Source organism: Dendrobates tinctorius, unplaced genomic scaffold, assembly GCF_039654945.1.
Source record: "Dendrobates tinctorius isolate UK_male_01 unplaced genomic scaffold, ASM3965494v1 ptg000085l, whole genome shotgun sequence".
In the NCBI taxonomy this organism is placed as follows: Eukaryota; Metazoa; Chordata; class Amphibia; order Anura; family Dendrobatidae; genus Dendrobates; species Dendrobates tinctorius.
Window position 1 is genome coordinate 809,795 of NW_027361753.1, and position 15,129 is coordinate 824,923.

General features: G+C 43.9%; 1 protein-coding gene across 3 annotated transcripts in view; it reads right to left on the reverse strand.

Moving 5' to 3' along the window:
• The window catches only part of CTIF (cap binding complex dependent translation initiation factor), a 191,546-nt gene that overhangs the window by 137,450 nt on the left and 38,967 nt on the right, over window positions 1-15,129 (reverse strand). For all 3 annotated transcript variants that reach the window (XM_073584749.1, XM_073584750.1, XM_073584751.1), the window contains 3 exons: window positions 11,709-11,782; window positions 9,804-9,908; window positions 9,357-9,435 (listed from right to left, as the gene is read on the reverse strand). In XM_073584749.1, the coding sequence (XP_073440850.1) occupies window positions 9,357-9,435; window positions 9,804-9,908; window positions 11,709-11,782 (258 nt within the window). The remainder of the gene's footprint in view (window positions 1-9,356; window positions 9,436-9,803; window positions 9,909-11,708; window positions 11,783-15,129) is intronic.

Sequence of the window (15,129 nt, forward strand, 5' to 3'; positions counted from 1 at the left end):
CTCCGATACAAGTCTTCAGCATTTCCCCTGATGAGACCAATCAGTGTCATATCATCGGCAAATTTCAAGATTTTTACTGAGTCTGCTGAAGAGATGCAATCATTCGTATAGAGAGAAAACAGTAACGGGGACAAAACACACCCCTGAGGTGCCCCGATGTTTGTGACCAAGGTGTCCGAAGTGAATGGTCCAACTTTTACACTCTGTATCCTGGCTGTCAGGAAGTTATAAATCCACAAGCATAAGTTGAGAGGGACTCCAAGAGCTACCATTTTCTTATTAAGTAAATTCGGATCAATGGTATTGAACGCTGAGCTAAAGTCCATGAAAAGAATCCGGATATTCTTGTACGTAGGAGCAGTATTATAGTAGTTATATTCCTGTACATCAGATGAAGGCAGTATAATTATTACATATACGGTACATTTTTCTAGTCATTGCAGTAATAGTTATTTTGTTGTTAATAAGGAACAATAGTTTTTGAGCACAGTAGAATAAACCTGAAATCTCTGCTCCATCAGAAACCTGACAACATGGGGACTTTAATATTTTTCTGGAAATTTATTTTCATAAGAACTGAAACCGTGACAAGTTCAGAAAGCAGAATAGTTCCCAGTTCGCCCAGTCCCAGTGACATAAGAGCCTCCTCCCAGTTTCTTCCCAGCAATGCTCCAGTGTCTCGATCTGCTGAAGTGTAATGGAGCCTTGGATAAACATTTCACACACTTTAGTGTCTTCAGAGGCTCCAAGAAGTGTTTCCTGTCTACTGATACACTGAGCATACAATACATGTCAATCAAGGTTCACTTCCACTGCTGTGAGCCCACCTAGAAAATTCCCAGAGCCAGGTCAATGATCTACCTAGAGGTGCTGATATGACATCAGAGACCTCACAATGGAAATCAGCACTGTGTAAATGCAAAACACGGAGGAGCACATCACTAGTGACAAAAAACCCTCAACTGTGCAGTATATTACAGTGCTATTATGGAAATTAGTGCTTCTTTTTCCATTTATTTTAGATCCAAAGCCCGCATTTCCATACTGAACCAATCCCAGCGGCCGCAAAACATTTAAAGGGGTACTTACATGAATATGTCACCAGAACCACCATCAGTACATTAATACATCAATAGAAGAGAGTTTTGAGCATTTGAGGACGTTTTGGAGAGATTCTGCTTCAAAGAAATAAGTGTGAACATTCCAACTTTTGAAGCAGAAACTCGCCAAATCCTCCTAATAAGCTAAAGTTTTGAGGATTTTTAAAGGATTCTTGTCACCAGCAAAAACACTATTAAGAGAGAGTATACAGAGCGGCGGGTACAACAGCGCCACAGCCATGACTGACACTCGCTCGGCATTGGGGCCGGTAAGTCAGGATCGGGGACGTTGTTATTCTCAGAGCGGTGACTGAACCTGCACCAACACCGCCACCATGACCGAAATTGAATGCTGCCGAGGAGAATAAAGTTAATTTTATAGCCACAGTGTTCTACTAAGTGCGGGCGCCGGGCAGGTTAGTAATGCTATTAACCTGCAGAATAACCCCTTATCTGCAGGTTAATAGCATTTTTTTATGCTGGTGACAGGTCCCCTTTAAGTTCTAACAGAGCCATGTAGCACATTTTGATTGCTGTATGTGTACAAGATCAGAACCAACATCAGTACACAAATACAGCGCCAGAATCACCATCAGTACATGAATGCATTTGAAAGATTCACATTCTTTTGAATACAGGAAGAAGGGAGCTGGCGTCTCCTCAACAGCAACAATCCATTTGGTGGGCCACATGCGACCCCCTGACTATATGTTGTGCCGGCCTGCATTAACTCATCTTTCATGATGAAAAACAATTATTGAGCTGCCAGCTCACTAAGGGATCAGATTACAGCTACCTATTGAAATCTATATCAATGGGAGGGAAGATCAGAGCGACAGAGCACTGACATTTTTTGCTAAGCGTTTTATCTCACTAGATTCACAGATACACTGCTCAGTACTGCTGTATAATGACCTCCATTCTGCTGCTGCTTTCGACCATGTGCTACATAGAAACAGGAGAGCAGGAATCCTTGATGTCTATGGAAAACATCATAACAGCTAGCTTCCACGCAGCAACTCAGACAACTGAAAGCTATAGGTAGGGTCTGCAAAGGGGGAAACTGGTAAGAAATGCATGATAGAAGTCATATTAAGGCATGGAAGTGTTATTCCTCATGCATACAAAACTTATTCTAAAAGTAACTAAACATCAGGTATACTTCAAAGTTAAACACCCCGACTACGGTAGGTCCAAGTCCGTATACAGGGACACCGGACATAAGTCGTTTCTTGCACACAGCTTTTCAGAGAATGTGTACGGCTCCTATGAAGTTTAATGCAGAGTGGTTACTGAATTTTTTGGTTCGATTCCAGGACAGACTTCTTCTAAATCTGAGATTTTCCTCGGCTCCCTCTCCAGACCTTTCTAAATGGGGTCATACAAGGTCTGTAATGTTGATCTTACAACAGAAGCCTGGATGAACCTTCACCAAACAGTCTCGCAGTCTTCAATACATCCGGAATATTTACATTTCCAAAAAAAAAAAAAAAGAGACTATGCACCACTGACAAGTTAGGAAAAGTTTTGACCCAATTCTCCCGATAGGGGAAAAGTTCATAAACAACTTGCTAAAGACACGAGTATTTATATCGCCTTGTGATATGAAATGGTCTGTAATTAGAGGCAAGTAATCCACTTTCTGGCCCAGAATTCATTAAGGGTCCGGGTGAAATAATTGCCACTAAAACTGACTGGCATGGAGGCAGTCGTCACTAGGTCACACTCTTGTTACAGGAGACCCTCCAGTCATCTTATTACTTTATGGCCCCGGTCATAACAGAACCGGTTGTGACTCCTCAGTGATCATACGATCCCTGGGACAATACCCGAGCGGCACTGGTGCCAAGATGTCTGCAATATTCTGGCCCGGGAGGCTTGTTGTTCGGACACTTGAACTCTGTTTACAGTGTACATGTAGCTTTGCTGTTAGGAGCCAAAAATAGTGAACCTTGCAACGTGGAAAATGTGAGATTACAGAACTCTGCTGCTTCCCCTGCGCAGAATTCTCTACTTCTCGCCAGCTGCAAAATAGCAGCTGCAGATGGGCTTTGGATGCCACCTAGTGGCCAGGCTTGAAAGCACAACAAAAAGTTTTGCAAAATTTTACAAGTATAGAAAGGTCAGGTTTCATTATGATGCTCCGTGTACTCAGGATAAGTGTGGGGACTCGTGGCCAGACAACCACAGATTCACAACTTTTCTCCTATGGATTATTTTTAATTTTAGGAATAACCATTTAAAGTTTTAAGGGGTTTATATATTCAATATATATATATATATATATATATATATATATATATATATATATATTGAATTCACCAGTATGTTCATCCAGTTCTGTCTGATTCCTGAATAAAATTCCAGAACTCTAGAAAAGACTGACAGGTGCATATAGAGTTTGGAAAGAGATATACAGCAATGAGATGATGCCATTCAGGGCGTTCTTCGCCTGGTTGTCTCCAGCTCTGTACATTATGTATGTATATATATATATATATATATATATATATATATATATATATATATATATATATATATATATATATATATATATATATATATATATATACACACACACACACGGTGATGACACCTCCGGCTGATGGGAAGAGGTGTCTCACCACTAATTGCACCCCCTGCAGAGTGCACAGAGGGGAGCTGGGACCTGACAAGGCTCCGCCGCCGTCTGCCCCAATGACAGGGATGTGCCTCTTCTATCTTTAGCGCTCCTGGAAGGCAATGATATAATTTTCTAGCTGTGCGCTCGACAGACGTGACGAGAGCTGGGCCCGGATAACAGGGCCCCGGTCGGGTGTAGGACGAGAGCTGCCAGATGCCGAGACCCCCGGGGTTGACATTAGCATGTAAAGAAAACACACATGTTTCTAAAATATACAAAGCATGGCCGACAATTAATGTATAAAGGAATAAAGCAAAAATCACTGACAAGTTAGATCAGACCAGGGACTGGAAATAGCCCGAACCTCCGGCCAGGAATCGCATAGCTATTAACCGACACACGTCCATTACTACCATCTCCATTGAGGAAATAGTCACATGAAGGCTTCCTGAGGGAAGAAGGCTGCAAGTGATTCCAAGAATGAAGGGCATTTACCCAACATGGAGAAAAAGTACTAGGAGGCATGACAATCACCGACGTCCGGTTTCACTCCCCCCAGCCTATAACCTCCAGCCCCTCACCCCGCCGGCCTACAACCTCCAGCCCCTCACCCCGCCGGCCTATAACCTCCAGCCCCTCACCCCGCCGGCCTATAACCTCCAGCCCCTCACCCCGCCGGCCTATAACCACCGGCCCCTCACCCCGCCGGCCAAAAGCCGCCGGCCTATAACCACCGGCCCCTCACCCCGCCGGCCAATAACCGCCAGCCCCTAAAGCCGCCGGCCCCACACCCCGCCGGCCCATAACCTCCAGCCCCTCACCCCGCCGGCCCATAACCTCCAGCCCCTCACCCCGCCGGCCCATAACCTCCAGCCCCTCACCCCGCCGGCCCATAACCTCCAGCCCCTCACCCCGCCGGCCCATAACCTCCAGCCCCTCACCCCGCCGGCCCATAACCTCCAGCCCCTCACCCCGCCGGCCCATAGCCTCCAGCCCCTCACCCCGCCGGCCTATAGCCTCCAGCCCCTCACCCCGCCGGCCTATAGCCTCCAGCCCCTCACCCCGCCGGCCTATAGCCTCCAGCCCCTCACCCCGCCGGCCTATAGCCTCCAGCCCCTCACCCCGCCGGCCTATAGCCTCCAGCCCCTCACCCCGCCGGCCTATAGCCTCCAGCCCCTCACCCCGCCGGCCTATAGCCTCCAGCCCCTCACCCCGCCGGCCTATAACCTCCAGCCCCTCACCCCGCCAGCCTATAACCTCCAGCCCCTCACCCCGCCGGCCTATAACCTCCAGCCCCTCACCCCGCCGGCCTATAACCTCCAGCCCCTCACCCCGCCGGCCTATAACCTCCAGCCCCTCACCCCGCCGGCCTATAACCTCCAGCCCCCCGCCACACAGACTAGTGGTGCAGAGCTCACCGATACCAGCGCGGTCCAATAGAAGACACAGAGGTAACAAGTTCGTTTCTGACATTTCTTCCTCCATCACCTGTGAGTGATATTAGTGATTGAAAGGGTCTGCAGCAACTCAGCCACGAAGTGGACACCCCGTAACGTCAGAGTGCTGAGACAGAGGGCAGAAAAGTCACCACCGCTCTGCAGCTAAGGAGTCAGCAGAGTCCAGACCTCCTCTGGTATAACATCATCACAAACACTGCGCCCCCGCCAGGAGCTTCATGGCCGAGCAGCTGCATGCAGCCGTACATCACCAAGCACAATGCTGAGAGTCGGATGAAGTGGTGTAAAGCCGCAAACACCGGGCTCTGGAGGAGACGTGATCTGTGCAGTGATGGATCGCACTTCTCTATCTGGTGTCTGATGGACGAGTCTGGGTTTGGTGAATGCCAGAACGTTACCTCCTGACCGCTTTGTGACCGCTGTACAGATGCTGGAGGAGGATAACACTATGAGCCGTTATCAGGGGGCAGCATTGGCCTCTTAGCTCCATTGAAGGGAAATTTTAATCTTCAGCACAAGACATTGTGGACAACTGTAGCTTCTAGTTTGGAGAAGGATCTTTTCTGTTCCCCATGACTGTGGGCACAAGATCCATACAGACATGGAGGGGGGGAGAGCTTGAGCGGCCGTACAGGGCCCGGACCTCAGCCCCATCCAATACCTATAATGGAACCTGTGAGCCCGGCCTTTCCTCATCATCAGGGTCTGACCTCACTAATGCTCTTCTGGATGAAGGGGCAAAACTTCCCCCAATCTTTTATAAGTCCTCCACAAAAGAGCCGGAGCAGTTATAGTCCTGCTCATCGTTATTGGCACCCATGAAGTGTTAGTACATAACGTGGAATATCTCCTGATGCACTCGTGTAAAATACAAAAGAGCAAATGATAAACAATAATTTACAACAAAAAACAATGGGAGGGAAAAATAGAAAAACCTAAAGCTTGCCGTGACACTGGTATCTCCCCCTTTACATTACATTAGTATGGAAACACATTTTGAGTCGCCTGTGGAAAATCACAAATGAGAATCGCCTGGGATTGTCGGTGCCCTGTGACATGAATTAGCCAATGAATGATGACTTCAGTGTTTTGACCCCTCAGTGATGCACAATACAAAATAATACTGTGGTATCGTGTTAGCCAGAAAAATCGATGTAAACACTTATGTCCCAAAAAAAATTATTATTATTATTATTATGATGCATTTATATTTGACTTTTTCAACACAGAATTGGCTGGAATTGAGATCAGACGCCATGTTGCGTTTGGAGAGCCCCTGATGTGCCCAAACAGTGCCCCCCAATTCTAACTCCAACCCTAACCCCAACACACCCCTAACCCTAATCTCAGCCCTAATCCCAACCCTAACCCAAACAGGAAAATGGAAATAAATATTTTATTCACTGTGATAGGGTCTATAACAGTGATTAAAATGAACCAATAGGAAAAATCTATTGTTGCTGAGTGTCGGCAGGCAAATCTCGGCGGGCGCACAGCACGTGCGCCTGCCATTTTCTCCCGGAAGAAGACGCCGACGGGCCTGCAGCAGAGTAACGGGGCGGGGTGTGTGTGTGTGTGTGTGTGTGATCGGGGGACTTTTGTTTGCAGTTGCCGCTATACCGTTAGTAACGTCGATCGCGACAGCGGGGTCGGTAAAAAACGACCCGAGTCATGTTTTTTAGGGGTCTCCGCTACTGAGACGCTGGGGGGTGCTATAACAAACCTCAGTGCCATTAAAAAGCGGCTTTGTGGTTTAAGTACCGTTAAATGCCACCGTTAAAAGGCGTATTGGCGGTCGTTAAGGGGTTAAAAAGCCACATGGTAGGCCCTGTTCCTTTGTCACAATGGTGAAGACAAAGGAGCTGTCTGAGGAATTCAGAACTTTTATTAGCAAACACAATTTCCAAAGGGTATAAAGCCATCTCCAAAGACCCTGGTTTCCCCCTTTCCCCCCTGGTTCCTTCCAAGTCCCGGTGTCCTTCCGTCTTCCCCCATGGGCGCCACCATCTTTCAAAACGGCGGGTGCATGCGCAATGCACCTCCGAATCTGCCGGCCGGCAGATTCATTCATTCATTCCAGGTACATTTTGATCACTGTGATAGCCCCTGACGAAGCTGCCGAGCGCAGCGATACGCGTGGGGTCTCTCCACACCCCCCCGTTCCTCTTATTGTGGACCCGCATCTATATGGCTTTATTATAAGCCTCTTTTTGAGCTACTGTTGTGACTGGGATTATCCTTATCATGGCTATTATGCCTTTTTTCATTCACCTGCATTAGACCGTCAGTTACCAGGTAGTATACCTACGGTATTTCCTCTTGTGAATGCAAGAGAATCTTCTGATCTTTTGGTCTTTGGTGGTGTGCTTATATATTGGCTCATTTTATATAGATAATGGTTAGCCTTTTGCTCATATTACTATAGGTTATCAACATGGAACCTACACTCATGGCACGCCACATGCGGCCATATAATTTGGTATTATTGCTATAATGGCATATTTGTAATCATTGTCAGGACTTGGCATTGACACATGGTTTGCATACATGAATATCACTTTTTTATTTTTGGACAATGTGCTGATTTCCATATGTGCCTTATGTATTAGTTAGCTCAACTATCATTGTTATTGATGGTGGATTTTCCACAGATTTGATTCATACTACGGGGTGTAGTTTCATTGCTATGTATCCATATTTTTAATGTTTGGTCATGTTTGCGGTGCAATAAAGGTTTTCCTATTTTACATGGTGGTTGTGCATACCATTATTGGTCTCGGCTTTTCTCACGTTTGTATGGAGAACAGGTTTTGCACCCCATTTGCACATTTTTACTTCATTGATTGATAGGTGTGTGCCCCACTATTCTATTATCACTAGACCCTATCACAGTGATCAAAATAAAAAAAAAAATAGTAAATAAACCCCCCTTTATCATATGTAGGGAAAAATAATTAAAGAAAATATATTTATTTTCATTTTTCCATTAGAGTTGGGGATGGAATTAGGGTTAGGGTTGGGATTGCTGGCTCTCCTTCCGTTCCGAGCCCTACCGTGCGCCCAAACAGTGCCCCCCCCCCACATATGGAGTATCAGCGTACTCAGGAGAAATTACACAATAACTGTATCTGTCCAATTTCTCCTTTTACCATTGGGAAAATAAAAAAAATGTTGGTAAAAGATCATTTTTGTGACTAAAAAGTTAAATATCCATTTTTTCCTTCCATGATGCTTCTGCTGCTGTGAAACACCTGAAGGGTTAATAATCTTCTTGAATGTGGTTTTAATCAGCTTGAGGGATGCAGTTTTTAGAACGGTGTCACTTTTGGGTATTTTCTGCCATATAAACCCCTCAAACTGACTTCAAATGTGAGGTGGTCCCTAAAAAATATGGTTTTGTAAATTTTATTGTAAAAATGAGAAATCGCTGGTCAACTTTTAACCCTTATAACTTTCTAACAAAAAAAAAAAAAAATTTGTTTCCAAAATTGTAGACATGTGGGGAAATGTTATTTAATAACTATTTTTTGTCATGTAACTCTCTGGCTTAACAGAATAAAAATTTAAAATGTTAAAATTGCAAACTTTTCAAAATTTACGCCAAATTTCCGATTTTTTTTCACAAATAAACGCAGAAATTATCGACCTAAATTTACCACTAATACGAAGCCCAATAGGTCACGAAAAAAATAAAATCTCAGATTCGCTAGGATCCGTTCCCGAGTTATTACCTCATAAAGGGACACTGGTCAGAATTGCTAAAAAATGGCCAGGTCATTAAGGTCAAAATAGGCTGGGTCGTGAAGGGGTTAAAAGGGAAATGAAAATGTGTCATTTCTGAAGTATCCACTAGATGGCGACAAACAACAGGGGAAAAAACAAATGCTGCACAGAGTTTAACCAAGGGGTCAGCTAATAGCGCCCCCCCCCGCAGCTTCTAGAGGGGGCTTCAGCATCCAGGAAAGCCACTAACCGCTATAAACAGCAACAAATAACTGGGACTACAAATATAAGAAAAGAGCAGGCAGCACGTTTTTACACATGGAAGGAGTGATATGGCTCAGGACCCCAATAATGACATTTTTTTGGCACAGTTTTAGGACTTTTTCCATAGCCAACAGTTCCACTTTTTAAGATTTTTTTTTAATTTTTCTCCTGTACAGAGAAAAGTCTCACCTGCCATGTGGGGAGAACTTTCTCTATGTCATTGAGGTTGATCTCATCTCCTCCATCTTCACATTTGCCTTTACCAAACCTGAAGGAAAAAACACAAGATGAATGAGTTCTAGAGCAGCTTGTGATGGAAGAACCGAAATCCAGTCTAGCACATTTCTGAAACTAAAAAGAGAAGTATAAACGTTGCAAAAAAAAAAAAAGTTGGAGTTCCCATTATTACTGCAGGGTCTTGGACGCTCCTGTTTGCACAGTAGTACGAGCCCCCCATTGCAGTGAGCGAGCTTATGGTGGGCTTCTGCTTATACACGCCAGCGTGCACACAGAGATCGGCAAATCATGAGGGAGGGTCTCTAATGAGGGAGGGGGATGGTTTTCAGGCTACATCCAACTAAACTGGAGTTTACGCAGTTTCCAAAACCGTATAAAATAAGCTACCAACATACTGACCCTTCTCGATCTATCTGGGGGAGCGGATGCTTTGCGGGGTTTCGAAGCTTCCGGTGAAACTGGGTGAAGTCCAATTTCTCTGGCTGCAAATCCCATGTTGCTCCACTAAAAGAAAAAAAAAAAAAAAAACCATAAACACAAATAAAATTGCAAAAAACAAAAATTCATAATTATAAAAAAGTTAAGGCATTTCACAAAGTTTTGTGCTGCTGTTTTTGCTCTGTTTTGTATTACACCCTCCAATCACATCTAGAGCAGATATTACAATTCTGCTGGCTGTCCCCCCGGTAACAGACTACATCTCGCTGTCAGACAGTGGAGCTCCCACAATGAAGTGATCAGGAGAAACCAGGAGAATTCACAATGTCGCGTCGGACATGAATGTCGTTATGTAACACATCTCTGATAACGGTAAGGCAGGAATTTTCAATAATAGGCTGTTGCAAAGCTACAGACCCATGCATGCTGGGAGTTGTAGTCCTTCAACCACTACTCTGTTGGTACGAGCTATGCACTTATATGTCTTCGGCATGGAACAGACTGAGTAAACATTGAAGTGAATGACAGCAAGCAGAGGTCTTGACAAAAAAATTGAGGAAATGATCATAGAATGTTATAGTTGGAAGGGTCCTCCAGGGTCATCATGTCCAACCCCCTGCTCAAAGCAGGATTCACTAAATCTGTCTGTCCAGCCTCTGTTTAAAGATTTCCATTGAAGTAGAACTCACCACCTCTCGTGGCAGCCTCTTCCCCTCATTGATCACCCTTCACTGTCAAAAAGTTCTCTCTAATATCTAATCTGTATCTTCTCCCTTTCAGTTTCACTCCATTGCTCCTCGTGTTTCCATGTGCTGAAGTGTATAATAAAATTGGAAAACTTTACATTACACAATGAATAACTTCTTTCAATGCTTCTCCACAACGGCAGGGCCGGTCCGCCGTCCCCAGTAAACGGCAGGACCGGTCCGCCGTCCCCGGTAAACGGCAGGGCTGGTAGTCCAAGGCAGGAGAACTGCTGAACCACGGATATTCAGGACTCATTGATGCTCATGGGTGGTTAAGGCAACACAGTTGGGTCCAATACGGCAGAAGGGGTACCGTAACTTTAGGCTGTGCAAATTGCCATTTATGGAGCGGTGTAGTCACATAAAGGTCAGGATGCCCATGTGACTCCTGTCTGCTGGACAAAAGAAACTACAATAGGCTGGTGAAAATCAGTTCTGGACCATTGAAAAGCCGGGTCTGATGAATCATATTTTTGTTTTGAGGTTTTTTGTTTTTTTTTTACACATCCTTTGTACAGTCGGGTGCAGGAGCGTCACTTACCTGGGGAAGAGATGGCACCAGGATGCTCTATGGGAGAAATTTTGGATTCTGGCATCGAGTGGATGAGACACGTACCACCTACATAAAGAAGGTACGCACCAAGTACCCTTCATGCAGTGGGATAATACCCCTGGACAAACTAGCCAAGAATAAAGGAACGTGACAAAGATCAAGGTGATAACTCATCTCAAAATTCCCCAGATCGCAGTCCAGTTGATGGACTATGAAGTGCACTGGAAAAACCAAGTCCTGATCCATGGAGGTCGCACCGTGCAAATGTTACTGGATCCATTGGTGGCAAATATCACAGGACACCTTCGGAGAATGTGTGGAGTCCAGGCCTCCATGCCGCGGCACAAGGGACCAATAGAATATTAGGAAGATGGCTGAACCCTCATGTCCAACTGTTGTATGTTTTGGCATCAGCTCCTTTGACAATGGAAGCGAATCGCTTTATGAGGTTCGGTGGCAATAAGGGGCCATATTTTTCTGTTTAGGGTTTATTTTATCCAATGTAAAATAAAGCACGGAGAAAAAGAAAGACCAGTGAGCCGAGAATCGCAAAATGATAGGTCTCACCTTATGGAATCAAACGTGCTCGCTGCCCAAATGTCTGTCCCTAGCATGTCCAGAGCGCCGTCCTTGTTACCATTCTATAGGAAGAATAAAAGACAATTATTAGTCTCTATATAGCAATATATTTATATACAAAAAGACAAAAATGGAGCAAAAAAACAGCACCGTCATCTGTATGTATAGAGGCATTGTAGTAAATTGCACAAGGCCACAGACAAAGATCTTACAAGGTCAGGCTACAAGGATTATATACTAGTGGTAGTGATTATGACTTGCTGACACTAGGGGGCGCTCTGCTCCTGCTTACACACCCTCTTGTACTAGATGCATCGGTTTGTGGTTTGTCACATGCCAGAAAATAGAAAGTAATAAATGGCTGCTCACGCTGCTCTCTGCGGCCTGGGCTCTAAATTACAACATTAATTAACAGAGTGACTTTAATGTGTCATTGATCCATACAACACTGCTACATCAGTGCATAGAAAGCACATTCCACTTACTGTGCCCGGGAAAGTCAATTTTTTCCCATAGAAGATGATGGAGTAGCACAATATGCGATGAAAGATAATCAGACCAAAAAATAAAAAAAAAAAATAAAAAAAAAATCACTGAGTGAGGACTGTGTACATAAATGAGTAAGCAAAGCTGCAGTAAACAGCATGGAGGATAGACGGAGCAGCCCGAACAGTGTATCATCGACACTGGTATTCGTATGGGTGATTATTTCTGATATAGGGTGTCAGTAATCAAGCGACTTCATTCATAATGCATTGCAAGGCTTAATACTGGGTCTAAAAGGGGTCTGCACCAGTGACATGGTTTCAGTCAGGTGTCCTGCATGGCTGGGAATAATCCTGTCTCTGTCCTATTCTTACTAAGACGACAGATGTAAGATATCTGTTTGTGAATGAAGAAGACCTGCAGTTACCTAGCAAGCAGATGTCGATTATATGTCAGCAGTGCATCTCACCTCTCGATGCAGAGGGAAAAGGTCTGGATAACCTATGCTGTGAATCTAGGGTTAATTAGTTTATTTTTTAGGCAAGAATAAAAACAGACGGTCTTTTTGCTCATTTTAGTGATAGGATTATCTCAGCAATTGGTACAGCTATGGGGTCCAGCTTCTCCCCATTTAGCTTTAAGCAATGTCCAAGGTTGTCAATAAACTAAAATGTTAATATTGAAATATTGAGAAACATCAAAATGGCATAACAAACACCATATGAGAAATCAAAGTAGGAGGAATAGTGATGGGATCAAACCATACCCCATATGACTGGAGTCAGTGACTCATAGAAATTGCAATAAAATACAATATTGAGATTTCTTCATTAATAAAACAAGAAACTCAATGTTGGTACTGTTATGGAATCAAACCTCTTCTCATGTGTAAGGTAGATGGCGAGACCTGCTACTACTGTAATATGATGAAAATAAAGTAAAAGGAAAAGACTCACTTTACTCATTAAAATCTACAAAAATCTCAGAAGTAGGCACAGTTATGGGGTCAAACTTAACCCCAAATTACTGCTGTACTCTGGGTGTCAGCTACAGTCATTTTAAAATGATGAGGTTGCTTCTAAAGGTGCACATACATAAAAGGTAAATATCAAACTAAATTCTGACAATTTCGGAAGAATTGTCAGACTATTGAATAAGTATTGAGTCAGACTCTTTCTGGTGGCAGGTGTCGGAAGAAAAAAAAAAATCATGTTTAATTTTTACATGTCTGATCCCTTGCTCCCCCAGGAGATAACTCCACGTCAGTGGTGTCTGGCAGCGTCCGATTACTCTTTTTTCCAGTTAAACTGCATGCACACTTGGACAAGCTGAAAGTGCATGTGCATGGGAGGAAGGGAGAGTCGAGATGTTAGTTAAACAAGCAATTCGGTATAGAGGCACGTGGTGCTGGAGAACCCTTTTAAAGGGAATCTGTCAGTAAGATCAATGCCCAAAACTGCACATATGGACATGCTATATCAACACCTTTATATCATCTATCTGTTGTTACATCCGTGGGAAATGTATTTAAAATGCCAATGAGGTGTTAATTGCTTGGGGCGTGACAGAGCGCTTAAGGAGCCTGTGCCTCCTGAGATTGGTGATAGGTGGAGAATCATCCTCTTTCAGGTGAAATCAGGAGCCAGGCAAAGAAATCAGACAGTGCTAGAGAGACCAGGCTAGAGAGGCTGGTGCAAGGTGAGGAAACCACCTCAAGCAGCAAAGGCTTGGGAAGTGCTATGCCACACCCAGAGCACTTAGTGGCTAATTTACATGTAAATTTAAACAATTTCTCTGGAATGCATCAACAGATAGAAGATATAAAAGGTGTTGATGGATACAGCTTCATAGACCTATATGCGCATGTGTGCAGTTTTGGGGTTTGATTTTAACAACCGATTTCTTTTAAGCAAATGCATAAATACAAAAAAAGTTCCCCCCATGTAGGAAGGTAAATAATCAGTGTATTTTTGAAACGTAAAAGTAAAAGAACCTGGAGGAAACGCATACAGATGTGGGAAGAACATACAATCTATGCACATGTTGCTCAGGCCAGACATGAACATGGAGTGAGCACATACTGAATGTTGGGGCAATATCGCATTTGTAATTAAATTACCCATAAGGCTAACAATAAAATGGCTAAATAAAAAACAAAAAACACTAATTTCTTATACTTTACTCAATCACCTGTAATAAGCATTTCTGGCTCCTAAGATATCGCTACACAACTATTCCAATAAAATGTGAGCAGAGTGAGGTCACCAAGGGGTAATGCATTCCCTTTTCTTATCTTCCTAGATGTTTAGTCAAAAGACTGACATGTAATTATTATCTAATTAGTGGAAAGAGTTGATAGTCTTCATGAATGCTGCTGAATTCCTCAGGTTGGGTTTATTCTGCCGGCCATATTCATTCTATAGGGACTTTAATATTTCAACTACATCCAATTAAGATGAACTCTGCAAATTACAAATCTGCAGCAGAAACCTCTCCCCCCCTTCTCTGAGAATTTTGCAACATTGTAACTGCACAGGTGAAATGTATCATTGTGGCAGATCAAGTCCTTGACTTTTGATACCCCCTGTATAACCAGTATCGATCCCTAAGCTGATCACACAATAGGGCACAATGGCCTGCCTACAGAATATCAACCCTTCATCTACCGCATATAGCATGAAGATCTCAGCCCCAAGAACTGCAGTACGGCAGAGGAAGACACAGAGTTCCCGCTGGTCTTTGGTTTCCCCATATCAATGTGCCTGGACTTCTATAGAAATCACTAGCAGCATTCAGGGACATATACTATTATAGGGCTCCACCAAATAGGACTACACCGGCCAACAAGTGACAACAGGAGCGATCCGTCCTGCCGAGCCGCCTGTCACCTGCACAATCCACAATGGAAGCACTGAATTGGTAA